At 37.7% G+C, this 18378-nt stretch overlaps 1 protein-coding gene across 1 annotated transcript; it reads left to right on the top strand.

Annotated features, from left to right (window-relative positions):
* Positions 1–12426: 12426 nt before the first annotated feature.
* LOC308350780 (sister chromatid cohesion protein PDS5 homolog A-like) lies at positions 12427–17683 on the top strand (the record flags this gene model as incomplete). The annotated part of the gene is given in 12 exon segments (XM_080816270.1): positions 12427–12523; positions 13399–13508; positions 13615–13837; positions 13840–14331; positions 14334–14581; positions 14585–14791; positions 14793–15218; positions 15222–16226; positions 16230–16719; positions 16722–16843; positions 16847–17626; positions 17630–17683. Coding segments are annotated over 12 exon segments (4254 nt in total).
* Between the last annotated feature and the right edge of the window lie 695 nt (positions 17684–18378).

Consider the following 18378-nt stretch of genomic DNA (forward strand, 5'->3'; position numbering starts at 1 on the left):
AGTATATTTTTTAAATGCTTGTCTTTTATAGTTTTCATCTACCCCTTTTTGTTCCACACCATACAGAAACAAACATACAAACAAAACTTGGTCTTATGTCAAAATTAATGTGTTTGATGTCTTCTATTAATTGACAGACTCAAGCACAGGATCAGTTTCTTCTCTTGTCCTAGTCCAAAGACCAATAATGTACCTATTACTACTCAAACCCTCTAATACTCATATTTTTGGATAAGTGAGAAATGGAGAATAGTGTTGATCAAACAGAATGAACCTGGTCTTCCATAAAAGAATCCTCAGACTGCAATTAAAAGTAAGGACTTATGGGGGTGTCTGGGTGGCTCAGTGGTTTAAGCCTCTGCCTCGGCTCAGGTCATGATTTTAGGGTCCTGGGATCGAGCCCCACGTCCCGCATCGGGCTCTCTGCTCAGCGGGAGCTTGCTTCCCCTCCTCTCTCTCTGCCTGCCTCTCTGCCTACTTGTGATCTCTGTCTGTCAAATAAATAAATAAAATCTTTTAAAAAAAGTAACGACTTATTTCTTATTTCAAATTTCTTCTAAGCACAGAAATTTTTGTTAGTTGTTTAAATTCACATACTCAAACATTTCAAAATGGAAACTTTTATTACAGCTCTGTTTTACTCCATTATTAATAGCATGTGGAGATTTATTTTTACACTGTGTAGTTCCTACAATAATAGTTATTTTTAATGAGTGGTGGTCACGTGTTAGGCACCATACTAAATACTTCACATGCATTATTTCACTTAATCTTCACAATAGTGCTATGACATGGGTACATTATTATATATATTTTAAATAAAATGAAACTCTGGTTAAGAGAAGGTAAATGGGGGGGTGCCTGGGTGGCTCAGTGGGTTAAAGCCTCTGCCTTTGGCTCAGGTCATGATCCCAGGGTCCTGGGATCGAGCCCCTCTGCAGGGAGCCTGCTTCCCTTCCTCACTCTCTGCCTGCTTCTCTGCCTACTTGTGATCTCTGTCTGTCAAATAAATAAATAAAATATTTTAAAAAAGAGAGAGAGAGAAGGTAAATGCGGGTGCCTGGGTGGCTCAGTGGGTTAAAGCCTCTGCCTTCAGCTCAGGTCATGGTCTCAGGGTTCTGGGGTCAAACCCCACGTCGGGCTTTCTGCCCAGCAGGGAGCCTGCTTCCTTTCCTCTCTCTCTGCCTGACTCTCTGTCTACTTGTGATCTCTGTCAGTCAAATAAATAAATAAAATCTTGAAAAAAAAAGAGAGAGAAAGTAAATGACTTGCCAAAAGTGATAATGATTAAAAAAAAAAAAAAAGAGGAGACTACTTTTAAACCCAGGATGTCTGTCTCTAGCTCGTCAGCACTAAGTGCCTCTCCAATACAGATCCGGTTTACTTCTGAGAATCAGCCAATGTCAGAGTTTGGACAAGTGGGTTGGTACCTAAAGCCACCACCTGAGACCACATAAAATCCAAGGCAGTTATTTCACTAAACTATGAAATGTAGTCAGATGCTAATGAGTTCAAGGTTCCATTGAACGATAAAATTGTTGTACAGTAAAAATGCTCTAGCTCCTTGCAATTAAAACATAAATGCTCTTTAAAGATGAGGACACTAAGTTGCAGAGAGATAAAGTCCAAGAAAACATAGCTAACTGTTTAGATCAGACCACAGGAAAAAGTCTTCTAGTGCCCAATGAAGTGATTTTTTTTTCTGCCATCACATCTTGCTTCCCTTGAAATTAATGTTTACAAGAAAAAAATCGCCCTAAGGTAACAGAATTAACTTTCGTCTCTTATCTTTAGCAATGCCTGCCTTGAATCTCTAAAAAAAAGGGGGGAGGGGAGGGGAGGGAGGAGCTAACTGTGAGTTAAGGACGCAAAAATGCCATCATACTGTTGGGACTACATCCATTATAGCAGAAATAAGGTCTTACCTAAGTTAGAACGAAATCCAAGAAAGTTTAAGAATCAGAATAACAAGTGCTTCCGAGCCTGGAGTTTAGTGTAGTTTCCCAATCGCAGCAGGAGGTACATTCCTTCTTGCAGATCTTATATATTAATGCACCCTCCTCATGGTTCTCAGTTTTAGGGCTTAAGATTTCCTTTAAGAAACAGAATCCAAACATTGTCCTTCTCCTCTCTCCCATGCTGACCTATCTTGACCATGGTAAAAGTCATAAAGCCTGTCTTGGCTTCACCTCAAATTTCCCTTTGTTTCTTTTCAGTTGCCTCTCATATCTGCTCCTATCATTAGAAGAGATTTTTTCCCCCTCTTTCATCCCTAGAAACTATGAAAATCAGAGTACTACTTCAAGGAAATGAGTGACCACAAATAAGCCAGTCTCTGGCTATCCAAACTACCCATACTATATGCCCTACCACTGAAGGAAACGCTTCAGTGACCATCCAGTTCCAATTTACTGCTCTACTACACTGTCTCCACATTCAAAAGCCTAGCAATTGACTCAGGAATCCATAAAATGTAAAATTATTCCTGATATATTACGGATATATCCATATAGAGTGAAGAGAACAAATGTTTCTGCAAAATATCCTACAATATCTCAAAGTGGTTGCCCATAAAATATCAGAAAGCAATATTTCAATGATTTTAGTTTCAAAACCCCTTGAGGAAAAATGGAAATGAAAGAAACTGGATTAAAAATCAGCAATTCTAGTTAACTTACCTGGTTGCCTCTGTTGTTAAGGAGAATGCCCAATGTATTCAGGAAAAAGAAGTAACCATTATACGTAACTGTTCAAACATCATGCCATGTACATGTATATTTCTCAAGTACCCACCAACAGGACAATGGCATTTTCAAAGCTCCAATACTTTAGATATTCAAGTCAAAGGAAAAGAAATGGTTATCTCGAACATGGAATTCAAAGTCCTTAGGTACTGAGAATCGTCTGATCTTCAGCACCTAGCTCTATGGCTATAGAAAAAAAAAAAAAAACACGTATTTCTATCACTTTATACAACTCTCTTATTCTGCCCTTAAAATAAGAAAACAACTTCCTCTTGAGTCATCATGTTTAGAGATGATACTGAGAGCATAAAGGCTTTCTATCTAAGGCTTTGCTCTCTTAGGAATTAATTATCTCTGTTTTTTAAAGATTTGCCTTAGAAATAAATATTTGAGAGAATGCATCTGTGAACAACACATCTTCACCCAAATGTCTCTTTTCCCTGCAGTTTATGCCTATGTGACATAAACTACATTCTTGATCTATAAATTATGTGATAAAGCATTCCTCCTCCCAGCCCTTGGGTATCACAAAATGGGCGCTAAAGGCTGTAAAAACAACATGGGGTTTCATTTAGATTGCTTATCCCCAAGGAAATATCTTCCTTGGCTGAGGGCACCAGAGAAGGTTGAGATAGTAAGTCAACCTCTCGACTATACTATAAATAAACACATCAGAACATTTGGACTTGATATATTTTCAAGCAGACTAAGATGTAGAGTTGGAGGCCAAATGGAGGTTAAAAGTTCTTGTCCAACTTGTCTGATGTAGAAATCTAAAAAACACAGATTTTGATGCTTTTCAATGGCCTTTTTTTAGAAATCTGGAGTTCCACTGGCCACCTGATAATAGAAGTCTTTCCTAGGCAAACAGATTTCTTCAAATTTTCTTCATACATAGTATTCTCAGGTCAGTGGAGATCAGAATGTTCTGTGGTCTTGCAAACATATACTGTAGCAAGTACTCTGCAGCCTGAAGGGAAAAGGTATTATTAAAATCACATATCATGAGAACTGAAGCAGCGGCTATATTTAAATGTATGGCTAGGCAGTAGATGGCAGACCGGGAAAAATGTAATAGCAGCTATCCTTACTAAGCGCTATGTCCCTTCTTCCCTCACTTTGGTGTAGTACCTTGATTGATTTTCATATATTAAACCAAACTTGTATTCCTGGGATAAATCCCACTTTCTCTCAGTATATAATTATTTCTATAGACTATTGGATTCAGTTTAATAGTATTTTTTTGAGGATTTTTGTGTCTTTACATAAGAGATGTTGGTTATAGTTTTCTAATGGTATCATTGTCTAGTCTTGATATTAGGGCAATACTGGTTTTATAGAATGTGTTCCCTCCTCTCCTATTTTCTGGAAGAGTTTGGGAAAGAATGGTGTTAATTCTATCCCAAATGTTTGATGAAATTCACTTCAAAATGAAGCCATCTTGGCATGAGTTTTTCTTTGTGGCAAGTTTTTTTTATTACTAATCCAATCTCTTTACTTGTTATATGTATATTCAGATTATCTATTTCACTTGAGTCATTAGTTTGTATCTTAGAGTTTGTTCATTTCATCTAAATTTTATAAACTGTTAGCATACAACTGTTCATGATATTTGATATTTGATATGATTTTTTTTTATTTTTGTAAGGTTCATAATAATGTCCCCACTTTTAGTCCTGATTTTAGTTGTTTGAGTCTTCTCTCCATTTTTTTTTTTTTTGGTCAATCTAGCTAAAAGTTTGTCATTTCAGTGATTTTTTTCAAAAAACCCCCTTTTGGTTTGATTGTTTTTCTATTCTCTATTCTTTTCTTTACTTCATTTGTTTCTGCTCTAATCTTTGTTATTTCCTTCCTTTGTTTGCTTTGGTTTTAGTTTGCCCTTCTTTTTCAAATGCCTTAAGGGGGAAGGTTAGATTATTTGAAGCCTTTCTTCTTTTTTTAATATAGGTATATGCAGGTATAAATTTCCCACTAATCACTGATTTAGATGCATTCTACAGGTTGCAGTATGTGGTGTTTTCATTTTCATTCCTCTCAAAGTATTTTCTAGTTTTCCTCATGATTTCCTCTTGGACCCTCTGGTTATTTAAGAGTATGTTGTATAATTTCCACACATTTGTAAAGTTCCCAGATTTCTTCCTATTATAATTTCCAATTTTGTTATACTGTGGTCAGAGAACATACTTTGTAGGATCAATACTTTTAAATTTATTGAGTCTTATTTTATGTCTTCATATATGATCCAACCTAAAGAATGTTTTCCATGAGGCTGAGAAGAATTTACAGTCTGCTGTTGTTGAAGAGCTATACTAGTTATCTGTTAGGTATAGTTGGTTTATAGTATTAAGCCTCCTGTTTTCTTGTTGAACTTCTGGTAAGCTGTCTATCCATTATTGAAAGTGGGATATTGAAGTCTCCAACTATTATTGTTGAAGATGTCTGTGTATTCCTTCTATTGTGTCAGTATTATACATGTGTTCATGAATTCTGGGGCTCTATTAGCTGCATATAAATCTATAATTATCATATCTTGATTAATTGACTATTTCATCATTATAAAGTATCTTTTTGGTCTCTAGTAATTTACATATCAAAGTCTATTCCATCTTATGTTAATATAAAATAACATATAACCATTAGCTCTCATTTGATTACCATTTGCATGGTATACATTTTTCATACTTTCCCTTCCTGACTTATTTGTGTCTATGAATCTAAACTATGTCTCTTATAGACAAAATATGCAGTTGGACCCTGAAAAAAGTGGGGGTTAGGGACACTGACACCCCAGTCAAAAATCCACATATAACTTTTGACTCCCCCAAAACTTAACTAACAATAGCTCATTGTTGACTGAAAGCCTTATCAACAACATAGTCAATGAACACATATTTTTATATGTGTTATATACTGTACCATTACAATAAGGTAAGCTAGAGAAAAGAAAATGTTAATAAAATCTTAAGGATGAGAAAATACACTTATAGTACTGTACTGTATTTATTGAAAAAAATCTGACTATAAGTGGACCCACACAGTTCAAACCCATGCTGTTCAAGGGCATTGGGTGTTACATGTAAGTAATGAATCACTGAATTCTACTCCTGACACAGATATTACACTATATGTTAACCAACTAGAATTTAAATAAAAACTTGAAACAAAAAAGAAAAATAACAACAAAAAAATGTTCAAACATATTTAGATCATATTTTTGTATCCATTCTGTGACTCTCTGCCTTTTAAATGGAGTTCCAAAATGTATATTTTATGTAATTACTGTTAAGACAGAATTTACATCTATTTTGCTATTTGTTTTCTACTGTCCTTTCTTTTTTATGTCTTTATTCTTTGCTACTGCCTTTTTTGCTGAGCTAAATAGATATTTCATAGTGTTCTATTTTCTCTTATTGCTTATTTTACTGTTTTTAGGGGGTTTTTTAATTGAACTTTTTATAACTAAGTTATTTTGGTTTCTCTGGAAAGTATAGTTAAAATCTTAAACAATACAACTCAGATTAATACTAGAGCAATTACAATACTGCACAAGAACTTTATTCCTGTGTAGCTCTAGTTCCTCTCTCCTTTTGTGTTTTTATTGCCATACAAAGTGCATGTTTATACACTGTAAGCCCATTAGCACAGATTTATAATTGCTGATTTACGCAGATCCCTTTTAAATCAGATAGAAGGAAAATGGAGATACAAATTAAGTACACAAATATTGTCTTTTATATTTACCTATGTAGTTATTTTTATCAGAGTTCTGATATCTACATGTAGATTCAAATTACTGCCTGGTATCAACTTCATTTCAGCCTAAAGGACTCCCTTTAGTATTTATTGGAGAGCAAGTCTGCTGGTGATGAAACCTTTCTGGTTTTGTTTATCTGGAAATTTCTTAATTTCTCTTTCATTTTTGAAAGATACTTGTATTAAATATAGAATTCTTAGTTGACAAAACTTGGAATATACCATCCCATTGCTTTCTGACCCCACCATTTCTGATGAGAAATCAGCTGTTTGTCTCAATGAGAATCCCTTGTACATGGTGAGTTGCCTCCCCCTTCTACCTTCAAGATACTCTCATTGTCTTTGGCTTCAGGTCATTTGATTGTTACCTCATATCTCTGTGTTTATCCTATTTTGAGTTTGTTGTTGGATGTAAGATTAATGTTCTTGGAAGATACAAGCCACTATCTCTTCAAATACTATTTCTGCTTCTCTATCTTCTCTCCTTCTGAACTCCCATTATGCTCCTGTTGGTACTCTTGCTGGTATTCCACAGGTATCTAGGTTCTGTTTATTTTTTTTCTTCATTCATTTTTATCTCTGCCCAAATACTACCATCTGGAGGATTTATAAATATCTAGTACCTAGTATTTGCTGAAGATTCTAATTTAAAATAGTCATTAATTTTATCACATTTTTTTCCACATCTATTGAGATGATTCTACAGATCTTCTCACTTATTCTACTAAGGTGATAAATCACATTGATTAAATTTTTAATACTAAAACAATCTTGCATTCTTGGAACAAATACAATTTGGCCAAGTTGCGTTACTCTTTTGAATGTTACTGGATTAAATTTACTAATATTTTATTTAGGATTTTTATATCAAAATCATCCTGTAATTCTTTCTTGTAAAGTCTTTGTCAGGTTTTAGTCTCATGGTTATACAACCCTCACCTTTTCTTTTTCTTTTGAAAAAATTTCCCTTCAATATTTTGTAAATTCACCAGGGAAGATATCAAGCCTATAATTTTTGAGGTAAGGCTTTAATTAGAGAATTAAATGAATATAAAGAGAAATGTTTAAATTTTTATTTCCTCTTTTACAGGTTCTGATAAGATCTTTAATTTTTTATTTCATCTAAAATTTCACTTTTATTGTCATAAAGCTTTTATAAAAACATTGTATTTTAATTTCAATTTAAAAATTATAGTAATTTTCTCATTCCTCACATGGATAACTGTTTTCTTCCTCTCCCTCTCTCTCTTTTTTGTTCTTGACTAGTCTTGTTCATAATTCATCAAGTTTTTAAGTCTTTTTAAAAAATAAACATCTGACTTTATTGATTGAGCAAACAGAATCAGATTGCAAGGTCTAATTTACAAAAATTAAAGATCTTATCTGGTTTCAAATTTTAATAACTGAAAGGGTACAAGTAATCACGAGATACTGTAGAAACTGGAGAAGTTCAGGACTATTAGTATCACTCTTTAGGCCCTTTCTTACTGTATTCAAGTGCTCTCTGCTTGATGCATAAAATATGATTTCTGTAAGTAATGCATTCAGCCATCATTTACATAAAAGGAAACTATTTTGGTCATGACACTTTATATTCTAATAGCCACACAGCTTATGCAAGATTTTCCAGAAAGCAGGGCGCCTGGGTGACTCAGTTAAGTGTTTGCCTTCAGCTCAGGTCATGAATCCAGGGTGCTGGAAACAAGCCCCACATTGAGCTCCCTATGCAGGAAGCCTGCTTTTCCTTCTCCCTTTGTTATTCCCCCCACTGGTGCTCTCTGGCTCTCTCTCTATCTCTCTAGCAAATAAATAAATAAAATCTTCTAAAAAAATAAAAATTAAATTAAATTAAAAGATTTTCCTGGGGGGGGGGGATAGATATTCCAGAAAGCCATGCCCCATAAACCCACAGAATTCTAGGTTTGTTTTCCATTAGTAATTCTAGGTAAATGAGATAAATCCTGCTTCATGCATTCCTGCTTCAAGAATTTTCCCCCTGGTAAATACCATGAGTGTGTTTCCCAAGAGCTCATTAACATGTTTCTATAGTCTTTTAACTGAATCAACTAACCCTCTTGCCTGAGGCCTGTGTATAGAGAGAAAATGTGTTGCTAACAAGCTTCTAATTCTTTGCTTCCCAGTCCAACCTATAACCTCAGTCAATATCTCCTTTCTACATATTCTCATGCATCTTTTAAAATTTAGCTCATAACACTTTCAACAATAAATCATATAGAAAAATAAGCCTACTAATACTTTAGCGACCACCAGGATTAGCCACATTCAATACAAACTTAGAAATTCTGTGAACAAAGCATACCACTAGTAATTAGTAATCCCTACAAAAATCTGAATATTTTTTGCAGCTCAGTTAGGCTTTTCTTACATTATCCAATTATTTAAAATGTTTTTACATATTAATGGAGGCATTTCATACAGTTTTAATTTCTCTAAGAACAAATTCACTTCTTTTTTGCTCAATCAAATTCCATGGATATTATAACAATTGTGGGCATCAAATCAACATTCCAAAATATGTTTTCATCAACAAACTCACAAATCCTCTGTTCTACCAGAAAGCCATGTCAGGAAGATTAGTGTTCCACCACCATAAAGCTAGTGAACTTACAGGATCATTCTTTCTTCCTTCCCAACAAATTTTCCCGTGCACAACATATTCCCAGTGACTGGAATAGTACTTGGAGACCACCTTTTATTAAATTCTGGATTCCTACTGGTGTGTGTATATAATCAGATTCCAGATATCATAGTACAGGTTTAGTTTCATACACTGGCTTCCAAGTATCATTGTATAACACTATCCATCTGCCACCCCTTCCCTAATAGGATCAACACAATCTATTTCCTCTATCTGTTCATTCCCAAACAATCAAACCACAGGGAAAATAAAACTGACAGATATATCTGTGGTATCAGGCCATTACAAGACAATAAAGGCAACATTGTGAAATAATATCCTGCCATAAATTAAGCTTACCATAATGTTCCTATAAAAACCTCTTTTTTGCCTTGAACCTCTAGCTCTCCTGGCCATTAGACTTTACAGACACTGGATTACGTAGTGATTAAGATAGTCAATATGTTTTCCTGCATAAAGTGCAAGTTTTCTCCCATCACAGTGATAGATATGGTATTGCATTATAACAATTACCCACTTTCTCCACTCACTACAGTTTTACGTTATCCCAAGCCAATTTCAAGCCACAGTCTATCTCCTGCAACAGAGAGCCCTCTGGTGGCCCTGTTTGGGGGAGCAAATCTTTCTCATCATGATTAGCCTCTGTGAACATTATTTTAGATAGATTCAATACCCCCAAAATCAGAGACTAAAATTCTTGCAGATTATAAAGCAAGGTGGTAATTAAATAACAGTGCTAATTAAATCACCAGATCTTTTGTTGCCATTGGACATTGATGGTTTTGTGCAGTTTGGGGGAAAGGTTTCGCAAAAAAGTATTGTATGGCCCTATTTGATTATCAATTGGCTATGTTCTATCCCAAATACTGCTCCATCTGGTGTGTCATAGCATTTCCCAGGAATGTCCTTTACATACCTCCATAGGAGAAAATTCAGAAATATGGGGCCATTATATCAAACCCAAGTTGTCTTCCCTCAAGTCTGTCTGGGTTTTATTTCTGCTTTCCTAAACACATTCATTCTACTTCCACATCTGGTATATTCAAAGGAGCAAATGAAGCTCTGCCAGCTCTGGAAGTCAGCAATAATCTACTTCCATTCTATCTGTCAGATTAGCAATTTATCACATCCACTTGTGACCACACAGAATGTCTATTATGCAACATTCTATCTTGTGTATGATTTATTGGTAGTGTTTCTCAGATCATCTGAAAAATGACCACCTGGTAAATATAACCTATAAAGCCCAAGCCAAACTATACCTGTAGTCATCTACCCATGAATGGAGTTGTCAATGTGTAACCTCACTTCTTTTCTCCAAATTATCCAGTTGGGGTTTTTTAGGTAGAGCCTGAGCAGGAAGGCAAGTTCACTACTATGGAGAAAACAAGTCCACAGGATTTCTCTAGTAAGTCTTTCATCAGTAGCCTATGAGAGAAGTGGTAATAGTACTAATTCTTTTTCCAAAGTTGTCTCTTGAAAACAGCATGATTTTCTTCTCTGGAATTATGATCCACTTATAAGTGTTTCTACGTGTTTCCATTTATTACTACTTTTGTCCCACAATCTCTCCCTATCACCAGATTTCCCAGCTCATCCACACTATTTTTCCACATGGCTGAATATGACAGCAGCTGTGTTAACATATCTTTAGGCACACACCCAGGCAGATATCCTAAGCTCCGATAGGGAAAGAACCACATTATTGAACTTGTCATTTGGTAACTGGGCTACATTTGTAGTTATCCGTAATTTAGCTACATGAGATGAAGATATGGTCCACCCTAAAGTATCTGAGGAATACATGTTTTCAAATTTAATTGAAAAGATATTATGTCTTGGGCATCAGTATTAGCTTCCATTAGTAATAAGTTTAAACACATAATGATGCTCATAGGGTCAGGTAACACCAAAGAAAAATGTTGTGAAATGGTGAAGATATAAACTGCGGAATTGCATAATTGTTCATCTCATTTTATCCTACCTATCCCGCAAATACTTCTAGTGGAGTCATCAATGGCAAAGGTTTCGCAAGTTTATTTATCTGAAGGGACTCACAAGACCTCGGAAAGCATTCTCACATAATGTATTTTAGACCACTGTTACTGTGAAACGAGAAACAGGATACAGGAAAGCACTGAAGATTCTAGAAATGTCCAAACAATCTCCCAAGAGTCCTTATTCACGGAGAGAAATAAACTTCATCTCCTTTTGAACCACCAAGATCACCATGAGATAAGTCCTGGCTTCAGGAAAGCAAAGGCAAAAGTTTATAATGAGGTGTTTATGTCCTTCTGGTCAAGCCAATTATATTGAGTAAAGGCCATTAGTAAAAAATTATTCTTGGTGTGTTTGGGACTATCAAAGGAGTTTGGGACTTCACAAAAATGACCAAACTCCCAGTGGTCTTTTCCTAGCCAAGAGTCAAAGCCAGGCATAACCAGAGATCAGGATAGACTTTCCTGTTGTGTAGTAAATGACTTGTACAAAGTGCACCCTCTGACTCTTGGTCAAGACTTCAAATCACTCATAATCATTCCTTCTCTTGCATATTTTGTACCATTTATAGGACAGGAAAAAAACACACAACTTCCAAAATGCTCATTACTTGTATCATCAAATAAGAGATGGGTATTGTTTAGATAAGCACTTGTGTTAACCAAATATTCTACCACAAACTTGTTGACAATCATGCCCAAGTTGAAGGACTATTCTATCTTATCACACTACTGAAATTAAAATTTTATGAAAAGTATCAATATGTTGATTTAGTATAATAATTAATTGATTGTTAACTAATTCTAGTTCCTTCTCTAACCAGATTTCATTGTATGAACATCATGGAAGGTGTTAATTTAATTTCCTAATATATTTGATCATCAATAATAGTATTATAGATTTTGTGGAAATCAAATTAAATCTACCAGTTATACCAGTATTAAACCAAATAACAGTAACATTATTATTGACTGACTGGCTCCCTCTTTAACAGCAATTACTTGTACTACTGAATTAATTTTCACTCAGATCCTTCATTTGATGTAACACTGGGTTTTCCACATCTTCCTGTCATCCAGGACCCCTGAAGCAGACTGCATTGGCAGTCCATTGGCTATTGCCCTAGACTTAGAAGAGCCATATATTGCTATACTTATAATCCAGAGCTTCAGCTCCCTCAAGGAACATCACCCTTAGCTCAATCCACTAAGTATATTTATATGTTCCTCTTCAATTAATTGACCTCTATGAAGCTACTTCCCAGACTGAGTGATGGCTCTCCACACCAGAGCCACCACCTATAAACCAAACTGCTTGTTAGGAATCCACCAAAAATTGGTCACAGAGAAGGATCTATTCAGCTATGAGGGTAAGTAACTCCTCAGGAGGATCTAATAGTGCTCAAAGACAAGGCAGTGACTTGTTCATGTGTGCAATGGGTTCCCTCTTTCACAAATCCTGTATTTATATTTTTATTTAATAAAAGAAATTTTCTGTTCATTTCCCTCCCTACTAGAATGATTACCTGATATAATCCGGGACTTACGGGTATTTCACATCTCATAATGTTATATCCGTCAGTAAACATAAAAGCAGTTTCAAGTAAAGTCCAATAACAAGCTAGCAATCACCTTGTAAACAGTGTACACTCTTTAGCTATTTGAGACAACTTCTGAGTTCAAAAGCCCACTGATCCACCTCTAGGTGGCAATTCTGGCATCCCTTACTGAAGGCATTACTAGGAAAGAGAATTTGGTCTCCTGATTCTCTTTTTAGGAACAGAGAAGCATCACCCAAAAGAAATCCCAAAGTTTTTCTTGTCTCCCATTGGTCAAATTTTTGTCACATGCCAGCCCTTAAATTGATCACTGAAAAGAGGAAGGTATTACCATAATTGTTTTAGACTAATCCAGGGTCACAACTGTGGCCTGGGGATGGACCACACTTTCCTCTGAACTCCTAAAGAAATGGAGTTTTGTTAGAAAGAAAGAAGCTGGGAAATAGCCAGCTGTGGGTGACAGTGTCTGCCACACCTAATGTGCCTCCACTGACCGCTCTCCATACATCTCTAACCAATCTCTCTCCTCTTCCCCCACCCTTCCTTCTTAGCTCTATCCCCTGACATTTCAACATATCAAGTTTCTCCCATCCCAAAAAATATTGACACATATGCTGATGTCCCACTTAGTGACTAATTTCATTCTTGTAACAACTCTATGAAATAATGTTATCTCTCTTTTGCAGAAAAGGAAACTGACAGGCGCGAAGGGCCGGCTCCCTCGGGGAAGGACAGCCGGGCGCGCGCCGCTGCGAGGGGCGTCCGGGTCCGCCCGGCGCGAGGTGTGGGCGGGCGGGTCGCGGGGGTCTCGGGCGGACACGGGCTCACACGCTCCCGGAGGAGCCTTCTCGGAGGCTGCTCTTCCTCGGCCAGACGGAGAGCGGCAGTGTCTCCCCGCCTAGTGTACACTCGCCCCGCGTCTCCCCCTGCGGCGGCTGCCCAGCCTCGGCACCGTCAGCCCCAGCGCCGCTCCGAGGCGGGCGGCGGCGGCGCCCCCCAAGCCTGCCACTGCCCTCTGCGGCGTCGTGAGTGCAGACGGGAAGATCGCTTACCCTCCGGGGGTAAAGGAGATCACCGACAAGATCACCACGGGTGAAATGATCAAGGGACTGAAGATGGTAGTAAAAAATTTCAGGACTCAGAAGATGAAAAACAGCAGTATCTCCCACTAGCCTTGCATCTTGCATCTGAATTTTTCCTCAGGAATCCCAATAAAGATGTGCGTCTCCTTGTAGCATGTTGTTTGGCTGACATTTTTCGAATCTATGCCCCAGAAGCTCCATATACTTCCCGTGATAAACTTCAGGACATGTTTTTGTTTATTACCAGACAATTAAAAGGTTTGGAGGATACAAAGAGCCCACAGTGTAATAGGTACTTTTATTTATTAGAGAACTTAGCATGGGTTAAATCATACAACATCTGCTTCGAATTGAAAGATTGCAATGAAATTTTTATTCAGCTTTTTAGGACTCTCTTCTCAGTGATCAACAATAGCCACAATAAGAAGGTACAAATGCACATGCTAGACTTGATGAGTTCTGTCATCATGGAAGGTGATGGAGTTACTCAAGAATTATTGGACTCCATTCTTATTAACCTCATTCCTGCACATAAGAACTTAAACAGTCCTTTGACCTTGCAAAAGTCTTACTGAAAAGGACAGTCCAAACTATTGAGGTATGCATTGCCAATTTTTTCAATCAAGTCCTGGTGCTGGGAAGATCATCAGTAAGTGATTTGTCAGAACATGTATTTGATCTGATTCAGGAACTTTTTGCAATAGATCCTCATTTGTTATTATCTGTCATGCCACAACTTGAATTCAAACTAAAGAGCAATGATGGAGAAGAGCGATTAGCTATTGTTTGACTTTTAGCTAAATTATTTGGTTCTAAAGATTCTGATTTGGCAACACAGAATCGTCCTCTTTGGCAGTGTTTTCTCGGACAATTTAATGACATTCACGTTCCTGTGAGATTAGAAAGTGTGAAATTTGCCAGTCACTGTTTAATGAATCACCCAGATTTGGCAAAGGATCTCACAGAGTATTTGAAAGTTAGGTCACATGATCCCGAAAGAGGCTATGCTTCATGATGTCATTGTTACTATAACAGCTGCCAAAAGAGACCTTGCCTTAGTAAATGATCAACTCCTTGGCTTTGTAAGAGAAAGAACACTGGATAAACGGTGGCGAGTAAGAAAAGAAGCTATGATGGGTCTGGCTCAGCTTTATAAGAAATACTGTCTTCATGGTGAAGCGGGAAAGGAAGCTGCAGAGAAAGTCAACTGGATAAAGGACAAACTTTTGCATATTTATTATCAGAATAGCATCGATGACAAACTGTTGGTAGAGAAAAGCTTTGCTCAGTATCTTGTCCCCCACAACTTGGAAACAGAAGAGAGAATGAAATGCTTATATTATTTATATGCTAGTTTGGATCCAAATGCTGTCAAAGCTCTCAATGAAATGTGGAAGTGTCAGAACATGCTTAGAAGTCATGTATGAGAACTGTTGGATTTGCACAAGCAACCTACATCAGAGGCTAACTGTTCTGCCGTGTTTGGAAAGCTGATGACCATAGCAAAGAATTTGCCTGACCCTGGGAAAGCGCAAGATTTTGTGAAGAAATTTAACCAGGTTCTTGGTGATGATGAAAAATTGCGATCTCAGCTGGAGTTATTAATCAGCCCAACCTGTTCGTGCAAACAGGCAGATGTTTGTGTGAGAGAAATAGCTCGAAAACTTACAAATCCTAAGCAGCCAACAAATCCTTTTCTAGAGATGGTCAAATTTCTGTTGGAAAGAATTGCACCTGTGCACATTGATTCAGAAGCCATAAGTACACCGGTAAAACTGATGAATAAATCAATAGAGGGGACAGCAGATGATGAAGAGGAGGGTGTAAGTCCAAATACAGCTATTCGTTCAGGACTTGAGCTTCATAAGGTTCTGTCTTTCACACATCCTACCTGGTTCCACTCTGCAGAGACATATGAGTCCCTGTTACAGTGCCTCAGAATGGAAGATGACAAGGTAGCAGAAGCTGCTATACAAATTTTTAGAAATACAGGCCACAAAATAGAAACAGGCCTACCCCAGATACGATCGACCTTAATTCCCATTTTACGTCAGAAAGCAAAGAGAGGTACTCCACACCAAGCAAAACAGGCTGTTCACTGGATACACGCCATATTCACAAATAAGGAAGTCCAGCTTGCACAGATTTTTGAGCCACTCAGGAGGAGTCTGAACGCTGATGTACCAGAACAACTTATAACTCCACTAGTTTCATTGGGCCACATTTCTATGTTAGCTCCAGATCAGTTTGCTTCCCCAGTGAAATCTGTAGTAGCAAATTTTATTGTGAAAGATCTGCGAATGAATGACAGGTCAACAGGGGAAAAGAATGGAAAATTATGGTCTCCAGATGAAGAGGTTTCCCCTGAAGTACTAGCAAAGGTACAGGCAATTAAACTTCTGGCAAGGTGGCTGTTGGGTATGAAAAACAACTAGTCTAAATCTGCCAATTCAACTCTTCAATTATTATCAGCGATGTTGGTTAGTGAGGGTGACCTGACAGAGCAAAAGAGGATCAGTAAATCTGATATGTCTCACTTGCGATTAGCTGCTGGTAGTGCCATAATGAAGCTTGCTCAGGAACCTTGTTACCATGAAATTATAACCCCAGAACAGTTTCAGCTCTGTGCAGTTGTTATTAATGATGAGTGCTACCAAGTAAGGCAGATATTTGCACAGAAGTTGCATAAGGCTCTCGTGAAGTTACTGCTCCCATTGGAGTACATGGTGATCTTTGCCCTGTGTGCCAAAGATCCTGTGAAGGAGAGAAGAGCACATGCACGACAGTGTTTACTAAAAAATATCAGTATACGCAGGGAGTACATTAAACAGAATCCCATGGCTACCGAGAAATTATTATCACTGTTGCCTGAATATGTAGTTCCATATATGATTCACCTGCTAGCCCATGATCCAGATTTTACAAGATCACAGATGTTGATCAACTTCATGATATTAAAGAGTGCCTATGGTTCATGCTTGAAGTTTTAAAGACAGAGAATGACAACAATAGCCATGCCTTTATGAAGAAGATGGCAGAGAACATCAAGTGAACAAAAGATGCCCAGTCTCCAGATGAATCCAAGACAAATGAAAAACTTTATATAGTATGTGATGTGGCTCTCTGTGTTATAAATAGTAAAAGTGCTTTGTGCAATGCAGAATCACCAAAGGATCCAGTCCTTCCAATGACATTTTTTACACAACCTGAAAAGGATTTCTGTAATGACAAGAGTTGCATTTCAGAAGAGACCAGAGTACTTCTGTTAACAGGAAAGCCAAAACCTGCGGGAGTACCAGGTGCAGTAAACAAGCCTTTATCAGCAACGGGAAGGAAACCATATGTTAGAAGCACCGGAGCTGAGACTGGAAGCAACATTAATGTAAATTCAGAGCTGAACCCTTCAACCGGAAACCAATCAAGGGAAGAGAGTTCAGGGGCAGTAGAAACTGGAGTTAGTGAAAATGAAGAGAACCCTGTGAGAATTATTTCTGTCACACCTGTGAAGAATATTGACCCAGTAAAGAATAAGGAGATCATTTCTGATCAGACCACCCAGGGCAACATCAGCAGTGACCTAGGAAAGAAAAGAAATGTAGCAGCAACTGGCGCAGAGAACATCCAGCAGAAACCAGATGAGAAAGTAGATGAATCAGGACCACCTGCCCCTTCCAAACCCAGGAGAGGACGCCGACCCAAGTCTGAATCTCAGGGCAAGGCAACCAAAAATGACGACATAAACAAACCTCTGGGCAAAGGAAGAAAGAGAGCAGCGGTCAGTCAGGACAGCCCTGAGGGTCTGGAAGCAGGTAATGCCAAAGCACCGAAACTGTAAGACGGAGCCAAAAAGGCAGCACCAGCAGAGAGACAGATTGACTTACAAAGGTAAAAAGAAAACTCATTTACAAAGGGAGAAAATGAAAGCCAAGCAGAAGCAGGCGCCAGCTTCTGCAAAAACTTGGATTCAAAATGTCCCTGAACAGAAGATGAAGTTAACTTCAGAACACACTTCCTGCCTTGAAAACTGAAAGAAACTATTACTTCCTTTTCACATGACCACAAGTCCTTTGATGGAAATGTACAGCAGAAACTCTTGAGAGAGAGGCTAAAGCAACTCTATTCTTCCCTTTCCCTAGACTTTTCTTAGGAAAAGTCAATAATTAAGCAAATTGCTTAACACTTGGTTCCAGTTCCTGCATATCTGGGAGTTTAAAGGCATAATACACCATTGATTTCCATGCTGCAGTTTTTTTTTTTTAATTTATTTATTTGTTTGACAGACAGATTACACGTATGCAGAGAGGCAGGCAGAGAGAGCAAGAGGAGGAGGCAGGCTCCCCACCGAGCAGGGAGCCAGATGCAGGGCTCGATCCCAGGACCCTGGGACCATGACCTGAGCCGAAGGCAGAGTCTTTAATCCACTGAGCCACCCAGGTGCTCCTGCAGTTTTTATTTTAAAGAAAGTAACAGGATGTCCTTACACTGACACTGAAAATTCATCAATTTTAGAGCCAGGAATTCCCATGTTACACAGAAAACAAACAAACAAACAAACAAAAAAAAATAGAAGTCTACTGAATTAAT

This window comes from Martes martes, assembly GCF_963455335.1.
Source record: "Martes martes genome assembly, chromosome: 10".
In the NCBI taxonomy this organism is placed as follows: domain Eukaryota; kingdom Metazoa; phylum Chordata; class Mammalia; order Carnivora; family Mustelidae; genus Martes; species Martes martes.